The following is a 22,503-nucleotide window of genomic DNA, read 5'->3' as shown; positions in this document are numbered from 1 at the left end:
ATTCCTGGGAGGTGGATCAACAGGCATAAATTTGCTGTAGTATAGATTGGTTAGTGGGGTGGGTGGATGGATGGATGGATGGGGAAAGGGATGGGCACAGGAATATCAACAGAAACATAACCACTTGTGATTGATAAATATCCAATAATATACCAATAATGCAAAATTAACAAGGGTGATTAACAAATAAAACTGATTACAGTGTAAATACATCATAATCAGTGCAATGAGACCTAGAATATTTGCCGCTCACAGGATTAAAAAAAATCATAACATAACTCAAGCATGCAAGGTTTGTGTAACGGGTAGAAAAAACCACTACAGAACCGAATCTACACAGCAAAGCCTGAGTCCTTAAGGATGAGCTACCATGAGATTTCAGTCATCTGCCAGGTGCTCACAGACTTTTGAAAGGTAGTTCACTATTCCTAAAAACCTTTCAAATCCCTTCACATCTTTTGGTCAGGGCATTTGTCAGATAGCACAATTTTTCTCTGAATCAACTTTGCAACCAACTGAGGTAACAATATGTCTAATATAAGGGACTGTATGCCCATAGGCCAATCTGGCAATCTAATCTCTAATTCTTTAATTGCATGTTCCTTTCCCTACATCTCTGCAGAAAAGCCTGCAACTTGGCATCTTGATCTAGCCATCACTGTATTGTGTTATTGAACTTGGGCACCATTTATCTATTGTATTGAATGTTCACTGCAAGTTATTGAACAGAGTTGGGTAAGACTTTGCTGTAGTCCTAGGAAATGTATTGCCAGTTGATGCTTAATTAAAATCTACTAGCTTGAGAGTGGCGGTAGCTGTTGGTGTTAGCTGCCACCTGTGTGTACTGGGCATAAGAGGCGTCCCCGAGTTCAGGCAGATGCGCCATGATGTCCAATGAGACTTGACCTGATACCATGGCACAGATGTCTCTGCCAATCAGGGACTCTGCTAAAGCTATGCACACCTGCAGGCAGGGGTCAGAGGTCATGAATGAATGCTTAACTGCCTAATTCCTTAACACAGTTGCTTAATTTTCCCTATTTGGAATTTTTTTCATTACTTGAAACCAGGAGTGTAGGTTTCATATTAACAATGTGGGGGACGGGTATATCGGGGTCAGGGGTGTGACGTCACATCGCCTTATAAGCAGGGGCGGATTAAGGTGCACAGAGGCCCCTAGGCTACAGTAGTCTGTGGGCCCCCCAACCCCGCCCCCCTCCGCGCCAATGGGGGCCCCCTTGCAGGCTGGCACACGTGGGGCCCCTAGGCTTAAGCCATATCTAGCCTGTGCGTTAATCCGCCCCTGCTTATAAGGCAATTCTGTAGTCGCGCTGTATACAGTTCGTTTCTTTTCATAAACTATTGCTGTTATAATATATAAAGAAAGTGAATTTTATCTTTCCATGTTACTGTTATTCATCTTCACTAATATGGCACACTAGGTGCGCTAAGCCCCACATAATGTGCAGGAATTATTAAAATTATACATTTCCGAGATTCCGCCATGAATGTCAAGCCGTTCATTGTGGAAAAATGACCTACCTCACCTCAGGGTCCACTACGATGCCCCTGTCACTCTCCTGCACCCTGTCTCTGTCATAAACACATCCTAAATTTCCGGAAAGAAACAACACATATAAAATACGAGTAGAAGATCTTCTTCTACAGAGCCATAGAAGAAATATAGGAGATTTACTGAATCCCTTCTTGGTAATAATTGGGACGTTCTGGCAGCACTGTTCATGACCTGAATGATTCTGAGTTTTTGGTAACTATTAAGTAACTTACTTTACGTTTTACCCAATTCAATGCCAGGTCAGGTACCGTTTTTTGGCTGGATTCTTACTCGTTCTTATGCTCCGACTGCACATGCAGTGCATGGGATGAGAATTGTGACTGACACAAACGCTATTTACCGCTGCGTTATCAGCGTTGCTTTCTGTGCTATACTGTTAACCAAACTAGTTGCAGTTTGTACAATCAAATAAGATAATCTTTATGAAATGAGACACGAGATGCTCTAATTGTATGGGGCGCCAAGTGTCAAGCGCTCATTTTCGTGCACAAAATACATTATGTGCAACGATAATTAAGATAATTAACTAATTTAATTAATAGATAATAAGATAATAACTTGTCCGCACAAGATAAAGTAATCACTTTATGGGACTTTAGGGGCTCCGTACATGATAGTACCTTTGGATTGTGAATATTGTCCATGGGGGGGGGGGGGGGCTGAATTTCCGGTCACGAGTGTTTTGAATTTCCCGGAACGTAGGAAATAAATTTACGCCTATTAAAACCCGCTGCTCGGGGCATATCGAGCCAATTTCGATCAAATCCCAGGGATCGCTGGACTTAAGGCAGTACAGTATATACTTTTATTGCTTTCCACACTGCGTGTATCTCAGCGATAGTAGTAGCGTTTGTACTTCTTTAAAAACACACACCATTGAATTGGTTAGTTTCAGTTTCATTGCTCCAAGCTTTTATAAAGTGTTATTCCTTCAATTTGAACGTTGCTAGAGCACTACATTGAGCGGTTTTGCTGCTGCACCTTGGCTGGATTTCTGTGACCTTATTCGTTTACGTTTGTTTATCGCTTATCCGTGAAGAACGTTAGTATAAATTGCCAAGCTTTCAAATAGTCATACATTTGAGTTTTTGAAAGTTTGAAGTCGTTTTTTTTTTATTCTGATGACAAATTTACGGAATTCATTTCAGTAATTTTAAAATATAAAAAATGACGCCTTATTGCCGATCATGTTTCTGTACAGTTATGGAGAATGTTAGCAGCGCAAACACGCAGTTCGCCCTCGACTTCTACCGAGAGGTGTGTTTGACCAGCGGCAACATCTTCTTCTCCCCCCTGAGCATCAGCGCGGCGTTCGCCATGGTCTACCTGGGCGCTAAAGGGAACACGGCGGCTCAGATGGCGAAGGTAGAGAGTCCGGCTGTTTCCGTCTAGCGGCCTGGCTTCTGTGATCCTGCTGTCTTCTAAATTAGCATATAGTAATTGGTTAAGGTGGGTTACATCCAGGAATTAAACCAGAATCAGAGAGGAGGGGCAGCCCTGTCAAGTACAGACCGGCTGCGGCGGCGGGGGGTGGAGGTCCTGAATAAGCCGCTCTGTATATTAGTTTTAGTTATCACATATGTGTTTATTGCCACATATATTAAAGATGCAGTATGGTCATTTGTCGGCATGTTGTGTTACCACTTTAAAGCAATACAGAATATATTATTTTTAAACTGTGATTAAAACATTTTTTAGTTCAAATTGACTTTTCATTAAACCGTTCGCTTTGAATCTTTTATTACATTTTGGGACTATTATATATAGACAGCAAATTATATGGATACAATACAATAATGAATAACTATTAGAAAATGTATCTTTGTTTTGCGCATAAACCTAACAAAAATATGAATCTTCTTACACTCAAAAAAAATAATTATGCCAAGAACTTTATGTATTTTAATTACATGACAATTTTCCATGTAATTTTATTACATAAGTTTAATGTAAAGGGTCTTGTTTCTATCATGTTGAGTATACTTAAGTAAATTAAATAAACTTAATGTAAATTCCTGTGTAAACTTTGGGTAATAATTAAATAGACACATAAGGGTTTACCTTAACATTACTTGATCATTATGTCTTGCACATGGAGTTAATGTGAAGTTTTACATTAGCCTTGTGTGTTTACATGTAATTATTGAGTTAAGGTGAACTTTTACATAAAACTTGTGTTTATATGTAGTTATTGAGTAAAGTTAATGTATTTTTATGAATCTTGTAATAAATCAGAAAGACATTCACCGTTCTGCACCTTTATCGCCAGATTTATCAAAAACAATTAAAAACACATTTTTCCAAGTACAGCAAACCCAACAGTACTAATGTAACAGCACAAGGACATTTCGCCATTTCGCGACTCTGCAGGCCATCACCATTCATGCGAACGGAGATGATAACATGTGTTTTAAGTGTATCTACTAACAGACTTTGCTACCTGTACATAAACTGAAAATAATATCAGCAACCATTTTTCCATCTCATTTTGTTCGTATCAATTTTTGTTCTTTTTTCATCTTTGTGGTTATTTATCTAGCTAAACATTAAGACATTTTGATAGGTTGCTAGCTAACTGCATTGGGTAGCTGAACACACTAGTTAGTTAGCTAGTCACAGGAGTTTAGCCTAAATTTACGAACTTGAAACATTTCTGGTCTAGAAATGTATATAGTAGGTATATAGATTTCTGGTGCTGAAAAAAGCCACCACAGATAGTGTGATAGCCACTAATGTTCAGCCTAGTGGATCGTACTCTCACTCTAGTTCCACTGATATTTCTTGCAGTGATGATGCTGCTGGTCCAACTAGCAGTGGTAGCAGTGTTGCCAATGATTTGATCAGACAATCCCCACGCCAGTCGGTTTTAAAAATTTATCAGTGGCAAGAAATCGGTGGTAGGGAGAGATGTTTCTCTGCCATGTGGTATAAGTCTAGACCCTGGCTTGAATATTCCATCAAAAAACATCCTTGCTTTTGCTTCCCTTGTTTGGTATTTAGTAGCCCCGCATGTCATGACAAAGATGTCAACAGCATTTAGTACCTGGAAAGTGGCACTAGAATGCAATTGTGGGCTACAAAAGCATGCATACACGCTGTCTCTAATTGGAAAGAATATAAAACACGACAGGAAATGGGCACGACTGTTGGGGCACTCAACAGGTAGAAAAGAACAAATACTAATTTAAGAGTATTGGAGAGGTGGTGAAATTTCTTACAGTGAATGAGCTTTCCGTACGTGGCGATCAGGAAAACATGAATGATGAGGAATGCTCTGATGGCCTGGCTGCTGGTCTGTTTCTGAAATTATTCAAACACTTGAAAAAGGTAAAATATTGGCTGACATATTACATTGAGTTCCAAAAAATACACATACAAATACACTTCCAAAACTATTCAGAATGAACTGACACACTTGCCAAAATGATCATTAAAGAAACATAGAACAGATATGTACAGGCTACTGCATCAAATGTGATGGCACCAAGCACAGGTGCAATTAACAAAACCTTTCAGTCATGGTGATGTTTGTATGCAATGGAATACCAGAGGAACACCTGGCAGGTTTACTTGAACTGAAGCAGCTTGATGCTGAGTACATTGCCTCTGAAATTCTAGATCACTTGTCACACTCAGAAAACATCTTGAGTCAGTGTTTTGGTGTTGCAGCAGTGATGAATGGAGTTAAACGTGGGGTGAAGGCTATTACCCAAAGACAGCTGGGCAGATACACTCCGTACATTCAGTGCTTTAACTTAGAGCTGGGCGATATGGTCAAAAGTGTCATCACAATAAAATTTTCATATCTGTCGACACTGATAATTGTCGTAATAAATTTTAAGTCATTGTTTCTCTCCAGTTTAAAGGCTGACTTTTACTTCTGAGTTAAAATTGAAGAAACCAGATGGTTAATTGTAGTTATAAACTTTTCTTTATCGTCAGAACGAGACAAGCACTTGCCAAACCATAGTGATGGCCAAAATGATGCTTCTGGAACAATGTGCTATATTTTCTGACCTCACTAGATGGAGCTTTCTGTTCAAAATGGGCTCAAATCCTACCCGAAATTAAACCAAGAGCGCCACGTGTACCAAACAGCATTTCACAAGTCCAAGATAGAAGATGAAATGGTTTCTTTAACTGCGGTCAAGCTACCCGCACTTTGCTGAAATATGATCAAATCATCTGCGCTTAAAATGTCTGGAGCAGGAGATACACTCATACCTAACCACACAAGAGGGATATAAAGCAGTCGGGGAAAGCAGGGCATAGTGATGCATGGTAATCAGACAGCGTCAGTACTCTGGTGAATGAGACCAGGTGAGGGAGCATGACAGCAGAGAGCAATCGGGTTTCATCCTCAGAGTATAAGAATAATAAAGAGAGAAATATATTCCTCAAGAATCGTGAGGAAAAAATTATGATCTCAGTTTTGAGTGGAAAAAAAAAATCGTGACTCATATTTTACCCTAGATTCGTGCTGCTCTGGTTGACGCCCCTTCCAAACACGGGGTGGGGGATGCATGGTATTGATGGATACTTCTGACATCCAACAGAGATACTAGTTAAATAGATGAAGTCAAGAAACATCTTTCCATTTTGTCAGTTAGATGTCAAATGACATCAGTAGACAGAGGAGCATGGGCATATTGCATCTATAATAAAGTCAAAGTGGACATGCAGTCAAGTGGACATACGTGGTTTTCATTGTACAGTGACGAAGTGTTGATGAACTGTTGAAGCCCCCCAACCCCTAGTTAAGAGTCAGTCACAAAAAATCAGGGGATCATTCCGGATGGGAAATCAGTCCTTTGCAGATCATAATCTAGAGATTCATCTGGCCTTGCATTATATATTTGGACTGTGGGACGGAACCCTCATGACACGGGGGGACATGCAAAGTCCACACACACGAAGTGGAGGTGGGAATCCTTTTCTCTGTAGGTGTGCGAGCATTTTGAGAGTTCCATATTATCTCACCTTTGTAGGGTTTGAGTGTGTTTTACTATTAGGGAGCATTCATACGCAGACTAATCAGTAAGCCGCTTTAGAAGCCAACTGATAAAAGACTGGTTATGAACAGATTCAGTCACCATAGCAGGAGGACTTGTTAACCCAGATTAACCTTATTTAACCCTTTGCTCTTTGCCCCTGCTGGTCTCTTTTTTTCCTCACAGACTCTATCTTTCAACATGACCCCTGACCTCCACTCAGATCTACAGAAGTTTATTTCCAATATTGACAAACCTGATGCCCCTTACCAGCTGACACTCGCCAACCGTCTCTATGGCGAAAAGACCTTCAGCTTCCTGAAAGTGAGTCACACTCATTGTTGTACATTTTGCTTTCATCTTCCACAACACTGAGGCTGCCAGACCTCCTGCCCAATCAAAAGGGGGATAGAGTAGCAGCATATGAGGACTGACCAATGAAACTGTTACTTTAAGATGAGCCCGCCTTTTCATTGACCAAATGTTACTGTAATTCAAATTTTATTCACCTTAACAAATATCTGTCATATGGTTGTCCCCAGTAAAAATTAACATTGACTGTTCTGTATTATAACAGGAGTTCTTGGACGCCACACGGAAGTTCTACCAAGCTGAACTGGAGCCGGTGGACTTCATAGGCGCAGCAGAGGAATCCCGCTGTCAAATCAACCAGTGGGTGGAGGCCCAAACCAATGGTGAGAGAGCACTGGTGTGGGTACATTAGTGATTTGGTGCAGCTAACCTGCCAGTGTACAAGTAAAAATAAAAGATAAATAAGGATTTTTACCTCCTGGTTTGGTGTCAGCCTGTCTGATTGCAGGTTGATCATTTCCCTTACTTTAGGTGTCTTTCAGCTGGCATTTTGGTTGTTAATTTCTCTTCTGTAGGTAAAATTACAGACATGTTGGATCCAGCGGCAGTTAACGACACAACAACACTGGTTCTTGTCAATGCCCTGTATTTCAAGGGAGAATGGCAACATGCATTCAGGCGATCTCAAACGAGGGAAATGCCCTTTAAAATCAATGAGGTGAAATTGCTATTTTCCATACTCGCAAGTAGTGGTTCAGACAGTGATACTTTGCAACACGAGTTCTGTCACACCTTTGATTGCTCCATTTTTTTTAAAATACATTAGAGATTCTAATACCTAATGTAAGTAAGCCACGGCTCCCAGCAGCTGGGTGTTCAGTGAAGCATTCTCAGATCCACCAACAGCACCCTTTCTGCAATTTGAACTTTTAACCTTTGTGAATATTGCTATATTAAACACCATAACACCTGCTACTTTGAATGATGTATGCTAGGTATATATGCTAGATAACTGGAATCTTTAGACACAGTGTGAGGCAGGGTGTACAGTTTAAGGCATCATAAAGTTGTTATGCAAACCTGGTGCATTTCCTTCTCTTCACTAGAGGGAGACCAAGCCTGTTCAGATGATGTATTTGCAAAAAGTATTGCCATTTAAGCATATTGAGGAGTATGACCTGCAGATAGTGGAGATGCCCTACAAGGGTGATGAGCTGAGCACGTTCATCCTGCTCCCTGAGGGGCCCCAGAATGGCTCCAACCCCCTACAGAAGGTGACCCCAGCTTCTCCATAGATAGTGATTTATCTTTATGTTCCTTTCTCCTAACCATGAATCATAAAACACCAGTCAGGCAGCATGGTTAAGTTATTGAGATGAAGCCCTGAACATATCAGAGGTCTCCAACAGTTCCTGCTCATGTAAAACCAAGTTTTATCTTTTGTTGACTGTCTGCATGTTAAAGCTGGAGAGAGAGCTGACCCTGGAGAAGATAATGGAATGGACAGACCGGAAGAATATGGACAGCGGTGGTTACATTGACTTGTACCTCCCAAAGTTCAAGCTGGAAGACAGCTATGACCTGAAGGAAGCCCTGACTCATCTGGGCATGACGGATGCGTTTGATGAGAACCTGGCAGATCTGACTGCCATAAACAGGGAGGGCGGCCTCTTCATCTCCGCTGCTGTTCACAAGTCCTTCATAGACGTGAACGAGGAGGGAACTGAGGCAGCAGCTGCCACAGGAATCTCCATAAAGCTGTGTTGTTTGATCATAGGGAAAAAATTCATGGCCGATCACCCCTTCCTCTTCTTCATCAGACACAACACGTCCAAGACAATCCTCTTCTTTGGCCGATTTTCCTCTCCATGAGATCCATTTCATATTTACGTACTGCCAAAAATATTAGTCCATATTCCATATATTGATTGCTTCTATCACCATAGAATCTACACTTGATTTTGTGAGTAATTAAACTTTTTCTAATAGTGCACAAATTAGCTTTAATTATTTGTAATCCAGCTTTATTATTGTGGCTTAATGTGTTGATCCAATTTCTGACACTGACTGACATTAAATTATGCCCAGATACTTAGATGTATAACCTGAAACTTACCTTGTGGATCTTGTAATTATACATAAAAAGGCAAAATATATAATTTCCAATTGTCAATAATAAATTGTTCCATAGATAAAATATATTCTTCCTTATATATTGAGTTGGCAATTATGATTTTTTCATACCCATTTGTCCTGTGCTGTTTCACGGGAGTCCAGAGCCCAGAAGCAATAGGCACACGGCAAGGAGTAAACCAGGATGGGGCACCAACCCAGCACAGGGCACACATACCATTCACACACAACGTGTGTCTCATGGAGAGCACGATGGGGTAGGTGAAAAGAGAACTTTGCCACAAGCATGAATAAAGTGTTTCTATTCTATTCTGTTGGGTATGTCAAGAATACAACTTGATTTATTACATTAAAAAAATCCATCCTTCCCTTATACTTATTTAGTATCCCAAGACATACACTTCCAAAATAAGATAATTATAACCAAATACAAGATTCAACAAGACCGGACAGCCCTATTCTGACTTTAATTCTTCAAGTGCTCAGTTCATCTGGGCATCATTTTGCCATCCTTACCATAGCTAATGGAACCAGGGGTGTTTTCCGGAGCAACCAGGATACTGACTGCCCCATTTGGCAGGAGCCAGCTGATTATCCTGAGGTACACAGTCATTTTCAAGATAGACATGTTAAAGACTGTTAAAGATTTTGAATAGGCAGCAATACTTTTCTTTTGGTTGTAAGTAACGCGAGAGCTGTGGTCGTGACGTTGCACAGAATTCACAGCAAAACGTGGTCCATTCCATCAGTGATGTGTGGGGCATTTGATGGAGGGGAAAGGCAAGGAGTCGTTATTATGTTTTATATGTGGTTTTGATTTAAAACTGCACACTTATTTACATATTTAGCACACTTGATGGAAAATTTAGTGTATTGCTCATCTGCCTAAAATATAGATTTAACGATACATTTATCGCGATATTATGTTTTGTCATACTGTATCGATTCTCAAAGACACTCTATGGATTTTTTATTAATACTTTAACTGCGAAGATTCGCAGCACACGGTGGTTTGTTTTGTGCTGTGTGTAAATCCCCGACTGCCAGACGTCAGGGCTGTAATTAATCTTAAGCCATTTGACTCTTTCAGTCCACCTTAACAACAAAAACTCAAGAATTATATCAAGGTGTTCACCGGTGTTATAAGGAGTTGAGCTCCCTATGGACTATCGAGCCTTTTTGCGCATGTGCAGTTCCGCCGTTTGGGGGTTAGGTTTTAGGGGACTGGACGAAGTAGCTGAACTCGACAGAACACCACATTAAATAGGGGGTGCTGTTCCGACAAAATCCTGTAGAGGGCACCATGTATGCGAAATAGAAGGCTCCAGATTTTTTTCTGCATTTCATTTTGCTAAGAAAATTTCAATAATTCATATGCTCTTGGTCACACGGCCATTGGCTCTTAAACTGTACTTTTAAATAAAATTTATTTTTTGGAATCAGTTATATGCTGTGTTTGAGTTCTCATATTCCTATTATTAGTATTACTGTTATTTGAAGATATTATACTGTACATTTTTTAATTTGATGCCCGTTGACACTGGTGCTCTTTCACTAAGACCTACTGTACAAACAATGCATTTTCTGCCCAGGTTAAGGGCTTCTTATCCACAGTTTCCCTTTTGAGGGGAACCGGCAGCCACACATGCTTTGCAGTTTATTATAAAGACATTTTGAAAGTACAAAATAATGTAAGAACAAAACGTATTATCTGTGGCACTTATGTTTAGTTCATATATGAATTTCACAAATGTCCCAATAGTGTAAATATAAATGGAAATATGGGTACGCAACTGTACACATTAATTTGAATAAGAAGCCACATTTCACCCCACAAATAGAAGTTGGGGGTCTTATTCATCCTGGGCCAGACAAATACTAAACACATATCAATAGTGCTGTGTGATATGACGATATATATCGGATGGCGAAATAAAAACGTCTATCTTTTCATACTATCGTTTATTTCGTGGTGTCGCAAAATACACTGTTTTGCGGCAACATTTTTTTCATTATTTGGATGACTGTTTGCAGTGTTGCACGCTATTATTTGGGACGTGGCTCTTGTATTGGAATTTATTTGAACCCCCCAGAAGATAATCCACAAAAATTTATTTTTTTAACCTTTGTGAATATTGCTATATTAAACACCATAACACCTGCTACTTTAATTTATCCAGAAAATTTTAAAGCGATTTGTACACATGAAACATTACATCCTGCGTATTTGTGGATCATTACATTTGTGACTTTATTTATTTGCGGATTTTTGTCCAGTTCTTACCGCTACGGAGCCCCTAAGAGGTTGGGGGGATATTTTTTTTAGTTTTGCATTCGCTCGCAATTGTGATCCCGCTGCACTTGCCCACTTGCTATTTGCTACAACGTGACAGCATGGATAAACATAAATATTACAAACATGTCCTTTAAAGTGTGTTTTAAGCATTAAACTATGGGGGACAATGTACAATTGTAATGGTGTACAAATCAGCCTGCAAAATGATTTTGAGATTCTAATAAAAATGGCCTGGGAATAGGGGTATAATGCTCCACAAAAATGGCAATGGCAGTTTATTTATGTAGCACATTTACAAAAGCAACCATAGTGCCATACCCAAAATGCTTCACAATGAGCGACATAAAAAATGAAATGAAACCACAGCACAACAAATTAAAATACTTCAAAATTCACAGTTCAGTTCAGTTTAACCCTCAGTTTTCTGTTCACAGTTTGGTGAAATTTCAGTACAGCAGGGAAAACTGTCTTTGTTTCAAAATTCTTATCTAAAACTGCAATTAAGAACTATTATAAACTAAAGGCAATGCATCTTCTGACGTGTTTGAATAACAAAACCTAAGGGGCACTTATTTAAACAACTCGAACTTAATCCGTTCAGAACTCCGGATCGAATCCTAAAAAGTTCGAGTTCTGATCGAATTTTCCCCATAAGAAATAATGGAAAACCAATTAATTGGTTCCCATTCCCAAAAAATTACACCTAAATATGTTTTTTTAGCATTTAAACACAAAATGAACCGGATAAAACAAGAAGATGATATACTGTACTAAACACATCTAAGCACATTTATCAAAACAGCAATTTGTAAAGTAAGAAAATAAATGTATTCAAACAATGTGTTAAGTTAAAAAAAAATTGTCCTAAAGCCCCCCTAAAAATGGCCTAGCGACGCCCATGACTGTTATATATAACTGCAAAGTTAAAATATATAAGTGCCTTGTCATGTATTTTTAGTTAATTAGATTGTTAAATAAATGTAGGCTACATAGTACAATAATTGCCTAAATGTTTATTATGTTTATGAAGATGACAGTTTTTACAATGCATTAAGCATGTTTTTCAAGATAACATGAAAGATTCTGAAAAATAAGAAAAATATCTGCATTTTAATGATCAGTGTTTTTAAACATTCCACCGTGAGTACTGATAAAAAAACAAGACAAGATACTGTAAAAAGAAAATATAAGTGCATTCACATTAAATGCAACAACAACAATAATAATAACAATAAATTTAATTATTAGCAAGAAGTGACCCACCCCACACGAATGGTACAGTGTAATGATTCTATTACAAAAAGGTTGGTCACGAAGTATCTTGTCAGAGCTGTGAGTATAAATTTCAACTTAAAAATACAAATATTAATTTTACAAGTTCTCACATTCAAATTAGCAAGCTCTCGAGTTTTGCTACTGTTTTATCTTCATACTCCACAGCCAGTACTGGGTCTATGAATAGTGAAATTGGCTGGCAAGCCAGCGCCCACTCGGAAGTTGGCACCCTGGGCGGCTGCCTGTGTTGCCTAGGGGACTGACCAGCCTGGCCTATACATTTACAAATGAGAGGAGGCCATTCAACCCATCAGGCTTGTTTGGGGAGAATTTAAGAGTCTTGGTCTCATCAGCTACCCCATCCAGTGCTGGTATTTATTTGGAAACCAAAATGTTCTCAAACTGCTGATTATGACTGACTGTAACCAGCATTAGCTGTAACCAACTCATAGCCACAATTTGCATAATGTTTTCTGTATTGAATATCTACACGTGAATTCAAATTCTGCCCATAAACATATGTATTCATTTGATTCATTATATGAATCGAACTAAAAATAATCTGTACTATACTTTTCCTCTTCCCCATTTTAGTTGTAAGCTGGTTGTTTTGATTTCCTGGACACATCCCACTTCCCCCAGACGATCCGGGAGTCTTTTGCAAATTGATAGTAGCTTCCTGACACCTGTGATTGATGCACAGTGTCCTGCAAATCTGTCATTCTCCTATTCTGCGCTCAGATTAGCTGGCAAGAAGCTTTACTGCTTCTCTCCAGCCCCGGTCGGCATATCTGACTGCCTGCCAGGCCCGGCGCCACGGGGGTCGTAAGGGGGCGTCGCCCCCTCAGAGGGATAATACTGCCCCTGTTGTTAATTAGCCTTGTTTGGGCTGCAAATTCATTGGTGGATTTTAATATGGCCATTTCAGTGACTGAGTTTGACACTCCTGCCACATGGGCTGCATGAAGTAATGCGACACACTTGCAGCTCAGTGGCAGTTTGCATGGTCACACCCACAACTCTGAGGCACTCAGTGGTTATTAAGCTAATGTTTGTGACTCAGCACTTACTTTTTCTCAATGCTTGGTTTGTGACAAGAACTGTGGGGTGAACCCAGCGTATCCATAGGAAACCCACACAGAGGAGTTCATGGGAAATGTTTTTTTGGAAAAGTCCTGGGGTGTTTCTCAATGCCAAGAACACAAAGATCGCACTTGTGGGCTTGGCAAGGCCAGTCTTGCTAACTCACCCTCCACGAACGAATCGGGGCGCAATGAATCATGGGATTGGTCTCGTTTGGCGAGGATGAAACTGATGTATGCTTGAAAACTGGGGTGGGGCAAGAATGACATCCAGGGATTTACTGCCTTCTGTGCTTCTGTTCTTGAGTATTGGAATTTGTCTTCGGCAATGGAAGATTACGTAAAATGAGTACACGAGAATACACGTACGGTCAAGTACATATATTAAGAAACACCTCTAGTCTAATGCCAGTTTAGTGGCCTGAGACCTTTGCACAGTCGACACTGCAGGGCAGACGTGTGTGTGTGTGTGTATGGGGTGGGGGGGAGTAGGTGCCTGAGCACTTGCCCTTTTGCCTAATAACGTTAACCGCCCCCCCAACCAATGGTGAACATTTACCAAGGGGGACCCTCCCAACCGTCGAAAAGTATCAGATGGCCACGCCCCCCTCCTGTTTGAGCACCTGCCCCTTTCAAAGTCTGTGCATGTCACTGCTGCAGGGAAAGGGTGACTGCCTGGTCTCGGATGGGCTGTACAGGCTGTTTAATACTGTTTTATTACATTATATCTTCATAAAGTAATGTCCGTATGTCCCCAGTGTTAATGTGATTATGTAATTGTTTTGTCACTGCCAAATACAAAAATAAAATAAGAATTTAAGTGTAGATGGTTGGTGTAAGTGGGATAAAACCCAAAGAGAAAAGAAAAAACAACAATGCATATTCCGAGAAAATCTCGCTGCTTACTTCATATCTAGCCAGCAGGGATGGGCGATGCCAGCGGTTTTCTTTTGGATCAGATTCGGTCTATATAATACTATAAGGTTCGATGTTGGCCCAATCCTGACAGAGAATTTTTTCCCCATTCCTCTACGTTCGTGAAAGCCCCGGAAAGCCTTCCCTTTTCTCCCCCCCCCCCCCCCCCCCCCCCCACCCACCCCGTAATAGTTCATGTCCTGCTCCATGAAATTTAAATATTTAAATAATTTTTTCCTTTTTTTAATTAACGTTTTAAAGTTAGAATCAATTATCAAAATGAAATATTAAAGTCATCAGAAATATCGATATTTCACTATCAATCCGCATATTCTTACGAGCCATTTTCAATGAATCCCCAAACGGCACAGGCGTGCAGAATAGTTCCTATTTCTATGCGTTTTTCCCATTTTGGGTGTGGTGGGTGGGACGATATGGTAAGTAACCGATGTAATTATGAAAAGCCATTTCATAGAACGAGTACGTAAAGTCAATATCACGGGTGAAGAGGCGACGAAGAAGAATACACCTTTCCAGCATACCATTTAGTATCTTTATTAATAGTATCTTAGTCATAGCGGTAGTGTTAATACTTTTAAAATAAACCATCCCGTTGAATTGGTGAGTTATATTTTCATTGACTTTTAAAAGTATTACTGCTTTAGGTTGATCTTCCCTGCAGCGCATCATTGAACGATCTTTCTGATGCACCTTGGTTGAGTTTGGGTATTTATCAATGCAGGGACAGTTCTGGGGGGCGGGTGCGCTGTGACAACATAACAACATGCACCCAACCCCTCCACCGAATACGTATGCTGCTTGGGTCTGAAAGAAAATGTATAACAATAATAACAATTATTATTATTGTTCATTTAATAATAATTATTATTATTGTAGTTATTATTGTTATTTACATTTGTATATGCGGGATACAATTTTGTGCGCTGGTAACAGGCGAAATACAAACGTAAGCTCATTTTCTGGACAGACTATACGTGGCTGCGCTGGGTGGTCGAGTTTCTTGAGTTGGTGAAAAGCGCGCGAAGTTAATGACAAAAAAATAATCAAGCTTGTAGAAGCAAGGCAGTAAAAACAAGAAATCAGAGTGAGTTACATATATGTAAAACCTGTAAAATGTGACTGCAAAACATTGCATAGATAATTTATCGGTTTTCAAAACTGTCTTTTGCTTCTTTATTAATGCTGGCAATCTGGTGTAAGAGAACATTAAGGTCAAAGGTATCTGCCCCCCCTAACAGAACAACTGGCCCCAGTCTGCCCCCCCAAGTTGAAATGGTCTATAACTGCCACTCTATCCATGAAAAACAATAGTATTGTATTGCCCCGCTTTCAAATGGATAAAAAATTCAGTATTTTAGAAGTATAAAAAAACACTTTAATCCCAATCCAAAGCTACGTAATTAAAGTAAGTAATGAAAGTAATGGAGAAAATCTTGTGGATAGTGTACCAAAAAAGAAGTATGACTGAAAGGGTACTAAGGATCTTTATGTTAGAGGCCATGGTCCTGATCTTTTTTTACTTAATTTTAAAATATATAAAAAATGGCACCTTATTGTCTATCATGTTTTTGTACAGTTATGGAGAATGTTAACAGTGGAAATGCACAGTTTGCCCTCGACTTCTTCCGAGAGGTGTGTGGGACCAACACCAGTGGCAACATCTTCTTCGCCCCTCTGAGCATCACCGCTGCATTTGCCATGGTCTACCTGGGTGCTAAAGGGAACACCGCGGCTCAGATGGCGAAGGTAGGGAGTCCGGCTGTTTCCGTTTAGCGGCCTGGCTTCTGTGATCGTGCTGTTTTTTAAAATAACTTTAGTGTTGGCTAAACTGGGATACGTCCATGTACACCATCCACGCGCACACACACACACACACAAAAAATCAACTGTTTTTACTTAATGCAACTTAGAACAGCCAAGTGAAAGATAATAGCAACAGTTTGGGAGTTGGAGAGCATGCGCTGGTGCAGCGTGTTGTCGCAGCCACACACAGTGAAACTTTTCAGGATCCCGGCCAGTTATCCCCCAGGCAGAAATATGGTCCCGTCCCATCCTCCGGAAACAGCCATCCATCTGCCACAGCCAGGTGTTACGTGGGCATCCCCTTGGCCTGGTCCAGCCTCTTGGGTCCTCAGCATTGAGGATCCTGCGAGCCGGATCACCCTCAGGGAAACGCGCCACATGGCCATAGGGCCGTAACTGACGCTCCCTCACAATGCAGGTAAGGTGCCTCAGTCGGGACTCCCTCACAATGCAGGTAAGGTGCCTCAGTCGGGACTCCCTCACAATGCAGGTAATGTTGTCACATGCACACAATGAACACTCTGACAAAAATTCATGTAACTGCTTCAAAGGTACCATAGACCTCTTGGTAGCCTCTCTGACCAGTTTCCTCCTCACTCTTCCATCCAGTTTTGAGGGACAGCCTGATCCGGGAAGGGTCCTAGCAGTACCAAACACTTTCCACGTCTTGATTATGGACTTTACTATGCTCCTAAGTGTTGAAAAAGCCTGAAGCCTGAATTTCTTTTTGTTTCTCCTTACTTGTGCCTGTCCACAGCTTTATATCCCTGAGATCTTTTGACAGTGTCTTGCCACCCATAGTTGATTATTTGCTTTCAGTTGCACTTCCAAGCGCTGAAACGCTCTAGGAATAGCTGTTTTTATGCTGAGATCATCAGAATGATTACAGTTGATCACAGGTGGAAGCAATTAGCTTCATGTGCAATGGAGAAGGCGATTAGTTACACCTGATGAAGTTTGCAATATTTTTTAGGAGGGGGGTGATCCTTTAACGACCCCTGTGATTCTGTTTATTTTTTTTTCTGAACTGTTGTTATATCTTTCACTTCGCTGTAATAAGCTGCATTGAGTAAAGACAGCTGGAAAAATATTGTGTGTGTGTGTGTGTGTGTCAATTTCAAGGCTGCAGAGCAACGAAATGTGAATGTTTTGAAGAAGGTGATTCTTTTCTCATCCCCCATTTCTGTGGGCCCCAGTGCAGCTGCACTGCCTATAGTTCCACCACTGGGAACATGTGTGTTTTTTCTATTGGGCAGCATTCATGCACTGTAATCCTTCAACCTGTTTCGATGCCAACTGAGAAAAGACTGGTTATGAACAATCAGATCAACACTGGCCAAGTAATATTAACCATAGGAGGATTTGTTACCCCAGATTAACCTTATTTAACCTTGTGCCCCAACTCCTCTCTATTTTTCCCTCAGGCTCTGTCTTTCAACATGACCCCTGACCTCCACTCAGATCTACAGAAGTTTATTTCCGATATTGACAAACCTGATGCCCCTTACCAGCTGACACTCGCCAACCGTCTCTATGGCGAAAAGACCTTCAGCTTCCTGCAAGTAAGGCACACTCCAGGTTTTACATTTTGCCTTCATCTTCCACAATACTGAGCCTTGCAGACCTCCTGTCCAATCAAAAAGGGAAATAAGTAGCAGCATTTGAGAACTGACTAAAGGCGTTGCTGCTTTGAGATGATCCTGCTGTTATGGCGGGGCAAGGCACAGGTGGAATAAGTGTGACAATCCATGTAGCAGCTCTGAGAAACAAAGAGGTTTATTAACAGATCCAAACACTAAGGTGTAAAACCAGTAAATAAAGGGACCATGAGGGTTTCACAAAACACACCAGAAAAGATAAGGAACAAAATAAAGGAACCACAAAATAAAACACTGGGAACAGGATTAGGACGGTAAAACAAAGCAACCAGATACACACAAGTCCACTAACTGACTAAGAAACAGAGTAGGTAGGCAATTAAATACACACAGAGAATCAGGGCAAACAAGGGACAGGTGTAAATCATAATCAGATTAAACAATCAAAAGGAATTGGGTAAACAAGGAACAGGTGAAGTGGATTACAATAAACAAGCACTAGAATTGGGAAGCATTAATAAATACTAAGGGCTAACAACAATAAGAAAGACTAGGCACAAAAGTGTGTGTAGAACATAATAAAAGGTGCAAGACACTAGGAAACAGAAAACCAAAAAATGTTAAATAACAGGTGAGGCATTTTTATTGATCAGCTGATGTTGCCGTTCAAATGTTATTTACCTTAATAAGCATCTTCGTGAGGTGGTTATCCCCAACAAAGATTAAGACTGATTGTTCTGAATTATAATAGGAGTTCTTGGACGCTACATGGAAGTTCTACCAAGCTGAACTGGAACCAATGGACTTCATAGGCGCAGCAGAGGAATCCCGGTGTCAGATAAACCAGTGGGTGGAGGCCCAAACCAATGGTGAGAGAGCACTGGTGTGGATACATTAGTGATTTGGTGCCGTTAACCTGCCAATGTACAAGTGGAAAAAAAGATTAATAAGCTTTTTTTGTCTCTGTTTGATTACAGTGTTTCATTCTTACTTTAGGTGTCTCTTTCAGCTGCAATTTTGAAAGTTTGTTTCTCTGTTTTAGGTAAAATTATGGACATTTTGAATCCATTGGCAGTTGACAGCACTGCAACACTGGTTATTGTCAATGCCCTGTATTTTAAGGGAGAATGGCTACATATGTTTGATCGATTTAAAACGAGGGAAATGCCCTTTAAAATCAATGAGGTGAAATCCCTTTTCTTTACATACACATGTGCAATTATGAACTGCAGTTCCGATAGTGATATCTTACATCAGGATAAATGCAGCTCTGGGAAAAAATTGAGACCACTGTATTTTTTTTATTTATTTTTTTAAAAACATTTTTTTTAATCCTGGTGCTGCTGGCAGAAGTCTGAGCAGCAGGTTATTTCCAGGTTCAAAATTTCTAAGACAGCAGCTCACAAGAACAAGGTGAAACAGGAGACCCTGAGAATGACCAGAAACCAGCCAGGTAAAGAGAGGAAGAGACTTTCTAATGCCAGAGAAGACGTCGTCTTCCGATTCATCAGTTAACATCAAGTGACCTTTAAAAGGAATGGGAAACATTAAGTGCACTACTAGAGTTCGTATTGGGCTCCTAGAAGCAGGACTGAAGTCTTATAAAGCAAGGAAGAAGCCCTCCATTAATGAGACACACACCCATAAACTGAGAAATGAGTTAAACAAAAAATTGTGCTATGGTCTCATTTTTTTTCCAGAGCTGTATGTGTAACATTGAAATGGATTTTAGAGAATCTTTTACCTGATGGCAGTAAGATAGGACTCCCAACAGTTGGGTGCATAGATTGCAGGTTCAAACAGTTGGGTGAAGTACACATCTTAAATAGAGCAACAGGACCTCTTCTGAGGTTTGAACCTGCAATCTATTCTGCTATACTAAACATTATAACACCTGCTCTTTGAACAATGTATGTATTTAGATTCTGTCTTTGCTGAGCTGTACAGTTTAAGGTGATGTAAAGTTTAGTGTTGTAATAATAAATTTGTTATGCAAATATATGACACATTATTTAAATCAAACCTGATGTATTTCATTTTTTGTCTTCACTAGAGGGAGACCAAGCCTGTTCAGATGATGTATTTGCAAAAAGTATTGCCATTTAAGTATATTGAGGAGTATGACCTGCAGATAGTGGAGATGCCCTACAAGGGTGATGAGCTGAGCATGTTCATCCTGCTCCCTGAGGAGCCCCAGAATGGCTCCAACCCCCTGCAGAAGGTGAGCCCAGCTTCTCCATACATAGTGACATCAACGTTGTAGACAATTGGCAATTTTCCACTGCCTCCAGGAATTGAGCCATACCCTAACCCAGGGGTCTCCAACTCCGGTTCTTGAGTTACTATCCAGTATGTTTTCTATCCTACCTGGCTTCTGATGAGCCACACCTGCTCCTGGTATTTACCTGAGAACTGGTGTGGTTCATCAGAAGCCAGGTAGGATAGAAAACCTACTGGATAATAGCTGTCCAGGACCAGAGTTGGAGACCCCTGGGCTAGCCGAACTACGAATAGATGGTTTTCCATCGTAAATTTTGTGAACTGTACCTGACCTATACCCATGTTGTCATGGTCCTGCTAGTAGGGTAATTAAACTGAGCTGGTTAGGTCACCACCATCTAATTGATCGAAATGCACAGAGACAAGAAAGAACTGATGTGTGATGGATTACCAGTAACAAAAAAGGGCATATACTATATATTATTCATTATTAGCAGTACCATACATTGCAATGTATTGATGCATTCCCAATAACTCCAAACTTGAAAATGTTCAACCTTCTATTTGATACTAGAGTACTAGAGAACAGCTGTACAGAATGGATTCGCAATTCAAATTTATGCAAGCTAATGCTAATTCTGCTAGCATTTGATGCTATCATAACATGGTGATTCTCACAGATGTGCTAGCGGAAGTTAACACATAGAAACTCATGATGTACTCTGTGTGAACAGTAAACAAGCGTCTCTTCGTTTTTTTTTTTTTTTTTTTTTTTTTTTTTTTTTTTTTTTGTCGTCACTGTTGTTCTCCAAACCTTTTACCTTTTACCAAGTCGGCCCTTCTGCAGTGCAAAATCAAAGCATGCTGGCACCGGGCTGTGACTAGTGTCTCTTCGTGGTACTGGTTGGGTATGGCCTGGTTCCTGTATGCCATTGGCAAGTGCCAATGTCACAGTCCACTCTAACTTTTTCTTAACCTGAGAAATGCGCCAACACCTCATTACTTTGTTACAATAATCCAAATCAAAGAAGACAAGCCAACAATAAACCAAAAATCGAGCAGAGCTCCTGAAGGTTCTTTCTGTCCGGCTTTTCACTTCCGCCGGATGGAAGTGACGGCCGGTCTTGCGGGGAATCGTGGGCGGGGTCCAGACGGGGAGGCGGAGCAAGGGCCGGGCTGAGTGGTCCTGGCCATGGGCGGAGCCGAACAACAGCGGCGCGTAACAACTTTTAAAGTAAACTGAGTGATTTTTCTTTGTTGTTACTTTGTCCTACCCATGAATCATAAAACACTGGTCATTCAGTGTGGTTAAGTTATTGAGATGAAGTGCTAAACATCTCAAAGGTCTTCAATTCATCCTGCTCATGTAAAAGCAAGTTTTGTCTTTTGTTGACTGTCTGCATGTTAAAGCTGGAGAAAGAGCTGACCCTGGAGAAGATAAACGAATGGACAGATGAGAAGAATATGGAAAGCGGTGGTTACATTGACTTGTACCTCCCAAAATTCAAGCTGGAAGACAGCTATGACCTGAAGGAAGCCCTGACTCATCTGGGCATGACGGATGCGTTTGATGAGAAACTGGCAGATCTGACTGCCATAAACAGGGAGGGCGGCCTCTTCATCTCCGCTGCTGTTCACAAGTCCTTCATAGACGTGAACGAGGAGGGAACTGAGGCAGCAGCTGCCACAGGAATCTTCATTATGAGCAAGAGATTAATTCATGGGAAATACTTCATGGCCGATCACCCCTTCCTCTTCTTCATCAGACACAACTCATCCAAGACAATCCTCTTCTTTGGGCGATTTTCCTCTCCATGAGGTCCGTTTCATATTCACTTACTGCCATAGTTGGTTTATTGCTGGAATGTTGTCTGTTTGATTTGTAGATATATCACACATACATATAGCTGTTCTCCAAAGACCATATTTCATTAAGCTTCTAATTTAAGGGGGCTTTTGCCAAAAATATTACTCCCTATATTCCCTGCTACGATCACTATAGAAATAATCTACACTTCAATTTTTATATTTTCATGAATAACAAAAGTGTTTTGCTAATAATGAACAAATTAACTTTCATTTTCCCAGCCTTGGAAACTCTCCATTTCTTTGGCATCTTAATTGTGGCTTAATGTCTTGAGGATCCAATTTCTCACACTGACTGGCGCTCAGATGCTTAGTTGTATAAATAGATACTTACCTCATGGAACTTGAAATCTTTTGTGGAAACAATCTAAATACAGTATGTATCCATTGCAATTTTCAGTAATTGTTATAACTC

At 40.4% G+C, this 22,503-nt stretch overlaps 2 protein-coding genes across 4 annotated transcripts; both read left to right on the top strand.

Moving 5' to 3' along the window:
- The first annotated feature begins 2,249 nt into the window (after positions 1-2,249).
- On the top strand, positions 2,250-9,092 carry LOC111850021 (leukocyte elastase inhibitor-like). 3 transcript variants are annotated; one of them, XM_072712846.1, is made up of 7 exons: positions 2,250-2,366; positions 2,778-2,941; positions 6,754-6,891; positions 7,145-7,262; positions 7,455-7,597; positions 7,986-8,153; positions 8,344-9,092. In XM_072712846.1, the coding sequence occupies exons 2-7, from the start codon at positions 2,780-2,782 to the stop codon at positions 8,749-8,751; spliced, it is 1,137 nt and encodes a 378-aa protein (XP_072568947.1). In that variant the 5' UTR covers positions 2,250-2,366; positions 2,778-2,779; the 3' UTR covers positions 8,752-9,092. The 3 variants fall into 3 exon arrangements, with proteins under 3 accessions (XP_072568947.1, XP_072568949.1, XP_072568948.1); XM_072712848.1 differs by having other exon boundaries at positions 2,256-2,363; XM_072712847.1 differs by having other exon boundaries at positions 2,261-2,460.
- Positions 9,093-15,053: 5,961 nt separating this feature from the next.
- On the top strand, positions 15,054-22,487 carry LOC111850020 (leukocyte elastase inhibitor-like). The gene is made up of 7 exons (XM_023823424.2): positions 15,054-15,201; positions 16,178-16,347; positions 17,829-17,966; positions 18,754-18,871; positions 19,045-19,187; positions 20,056-20,223; positions 21,633-22,487. Exons 2-7 carry the CDS (start codon positions 16,180-16,182, stop codon positions 22,038-22,040), a joined length of 1,143 nt encoding a protein of 380 aa, XP_023679192.2. The 5' UTR covers positions 15,054-15,201; positions 16,178-16,179; the 3' UTR covers positions 22,041-22,487.
- The last annotated feature ends 16 nt before the right edge of the window (positions 22,488-22,503 follow it).

Source organism: Paramormyrops kingsleyae, chromosome 1, assembly GCF_048594095.1.
Source record: "Paramormyrops kingsleyae isolate MSU_618 chromosome 1, PKINGS_0.4, whole genome shotgun sequence".
Taxonomy (NCBI): Eukaryota; Metazoa; Chordata; class Actinopteri; order Osteoglossiformes; family Mormyridae; genus Paramormyrops; species Paramormyrops kingsleyae.
This window is presented reverse-complemented; position numbering and strand designations above follow the sequence as displayed.

Excerpts from the sequence above, each read along its gene's own strand:
- LOC111850021 (XM_072712846.1), top strand. The coding sequence starts at position 2,780 with ATGGAGAATGTTAGCAGCGCAAACACGCAGTTCGCCCTCGACTTCTAC. Across the intron at positions 2,942-6,753 it reads CGGCGGCTCAGATGGCGAAG|ACTCTATCTTTCAACATGAC; the intron begins GTAGAGAGTCCG and ends TTTTCCTCACAG. Across the intron at positions 7,263-7,454 it reads GGTGGAGGCCCAAACCAATG|GTAAAATTACAGACATGTTG; the intron begins GTGAGAGAGCAC and ends TCTCTTCTGTAG.
- LOC111850020 (XM_023823424.2), top strand. The coding sequence starts at position 16,180 with ATGGAGAATGTTAACAGTGGAAATGCACAGTTTGCCCTCGACTTCTTC. Across the intron at positions 16,348-17,828 it reads CCGCGGCTCAGATGGCGAAG|GCTCTGTCTTTCAACATGAC; the intron begins GTAGGGAGTCCG and ends TTTTTCCCTCAG. Across the intron at positions 17,967-18,753 it reads AGACCTTCAGCTTCCTGCAA|GAGTTCTTGGACGCTACATG; the intron begins GTAAGGCACACT and ends GAATTATAATAG.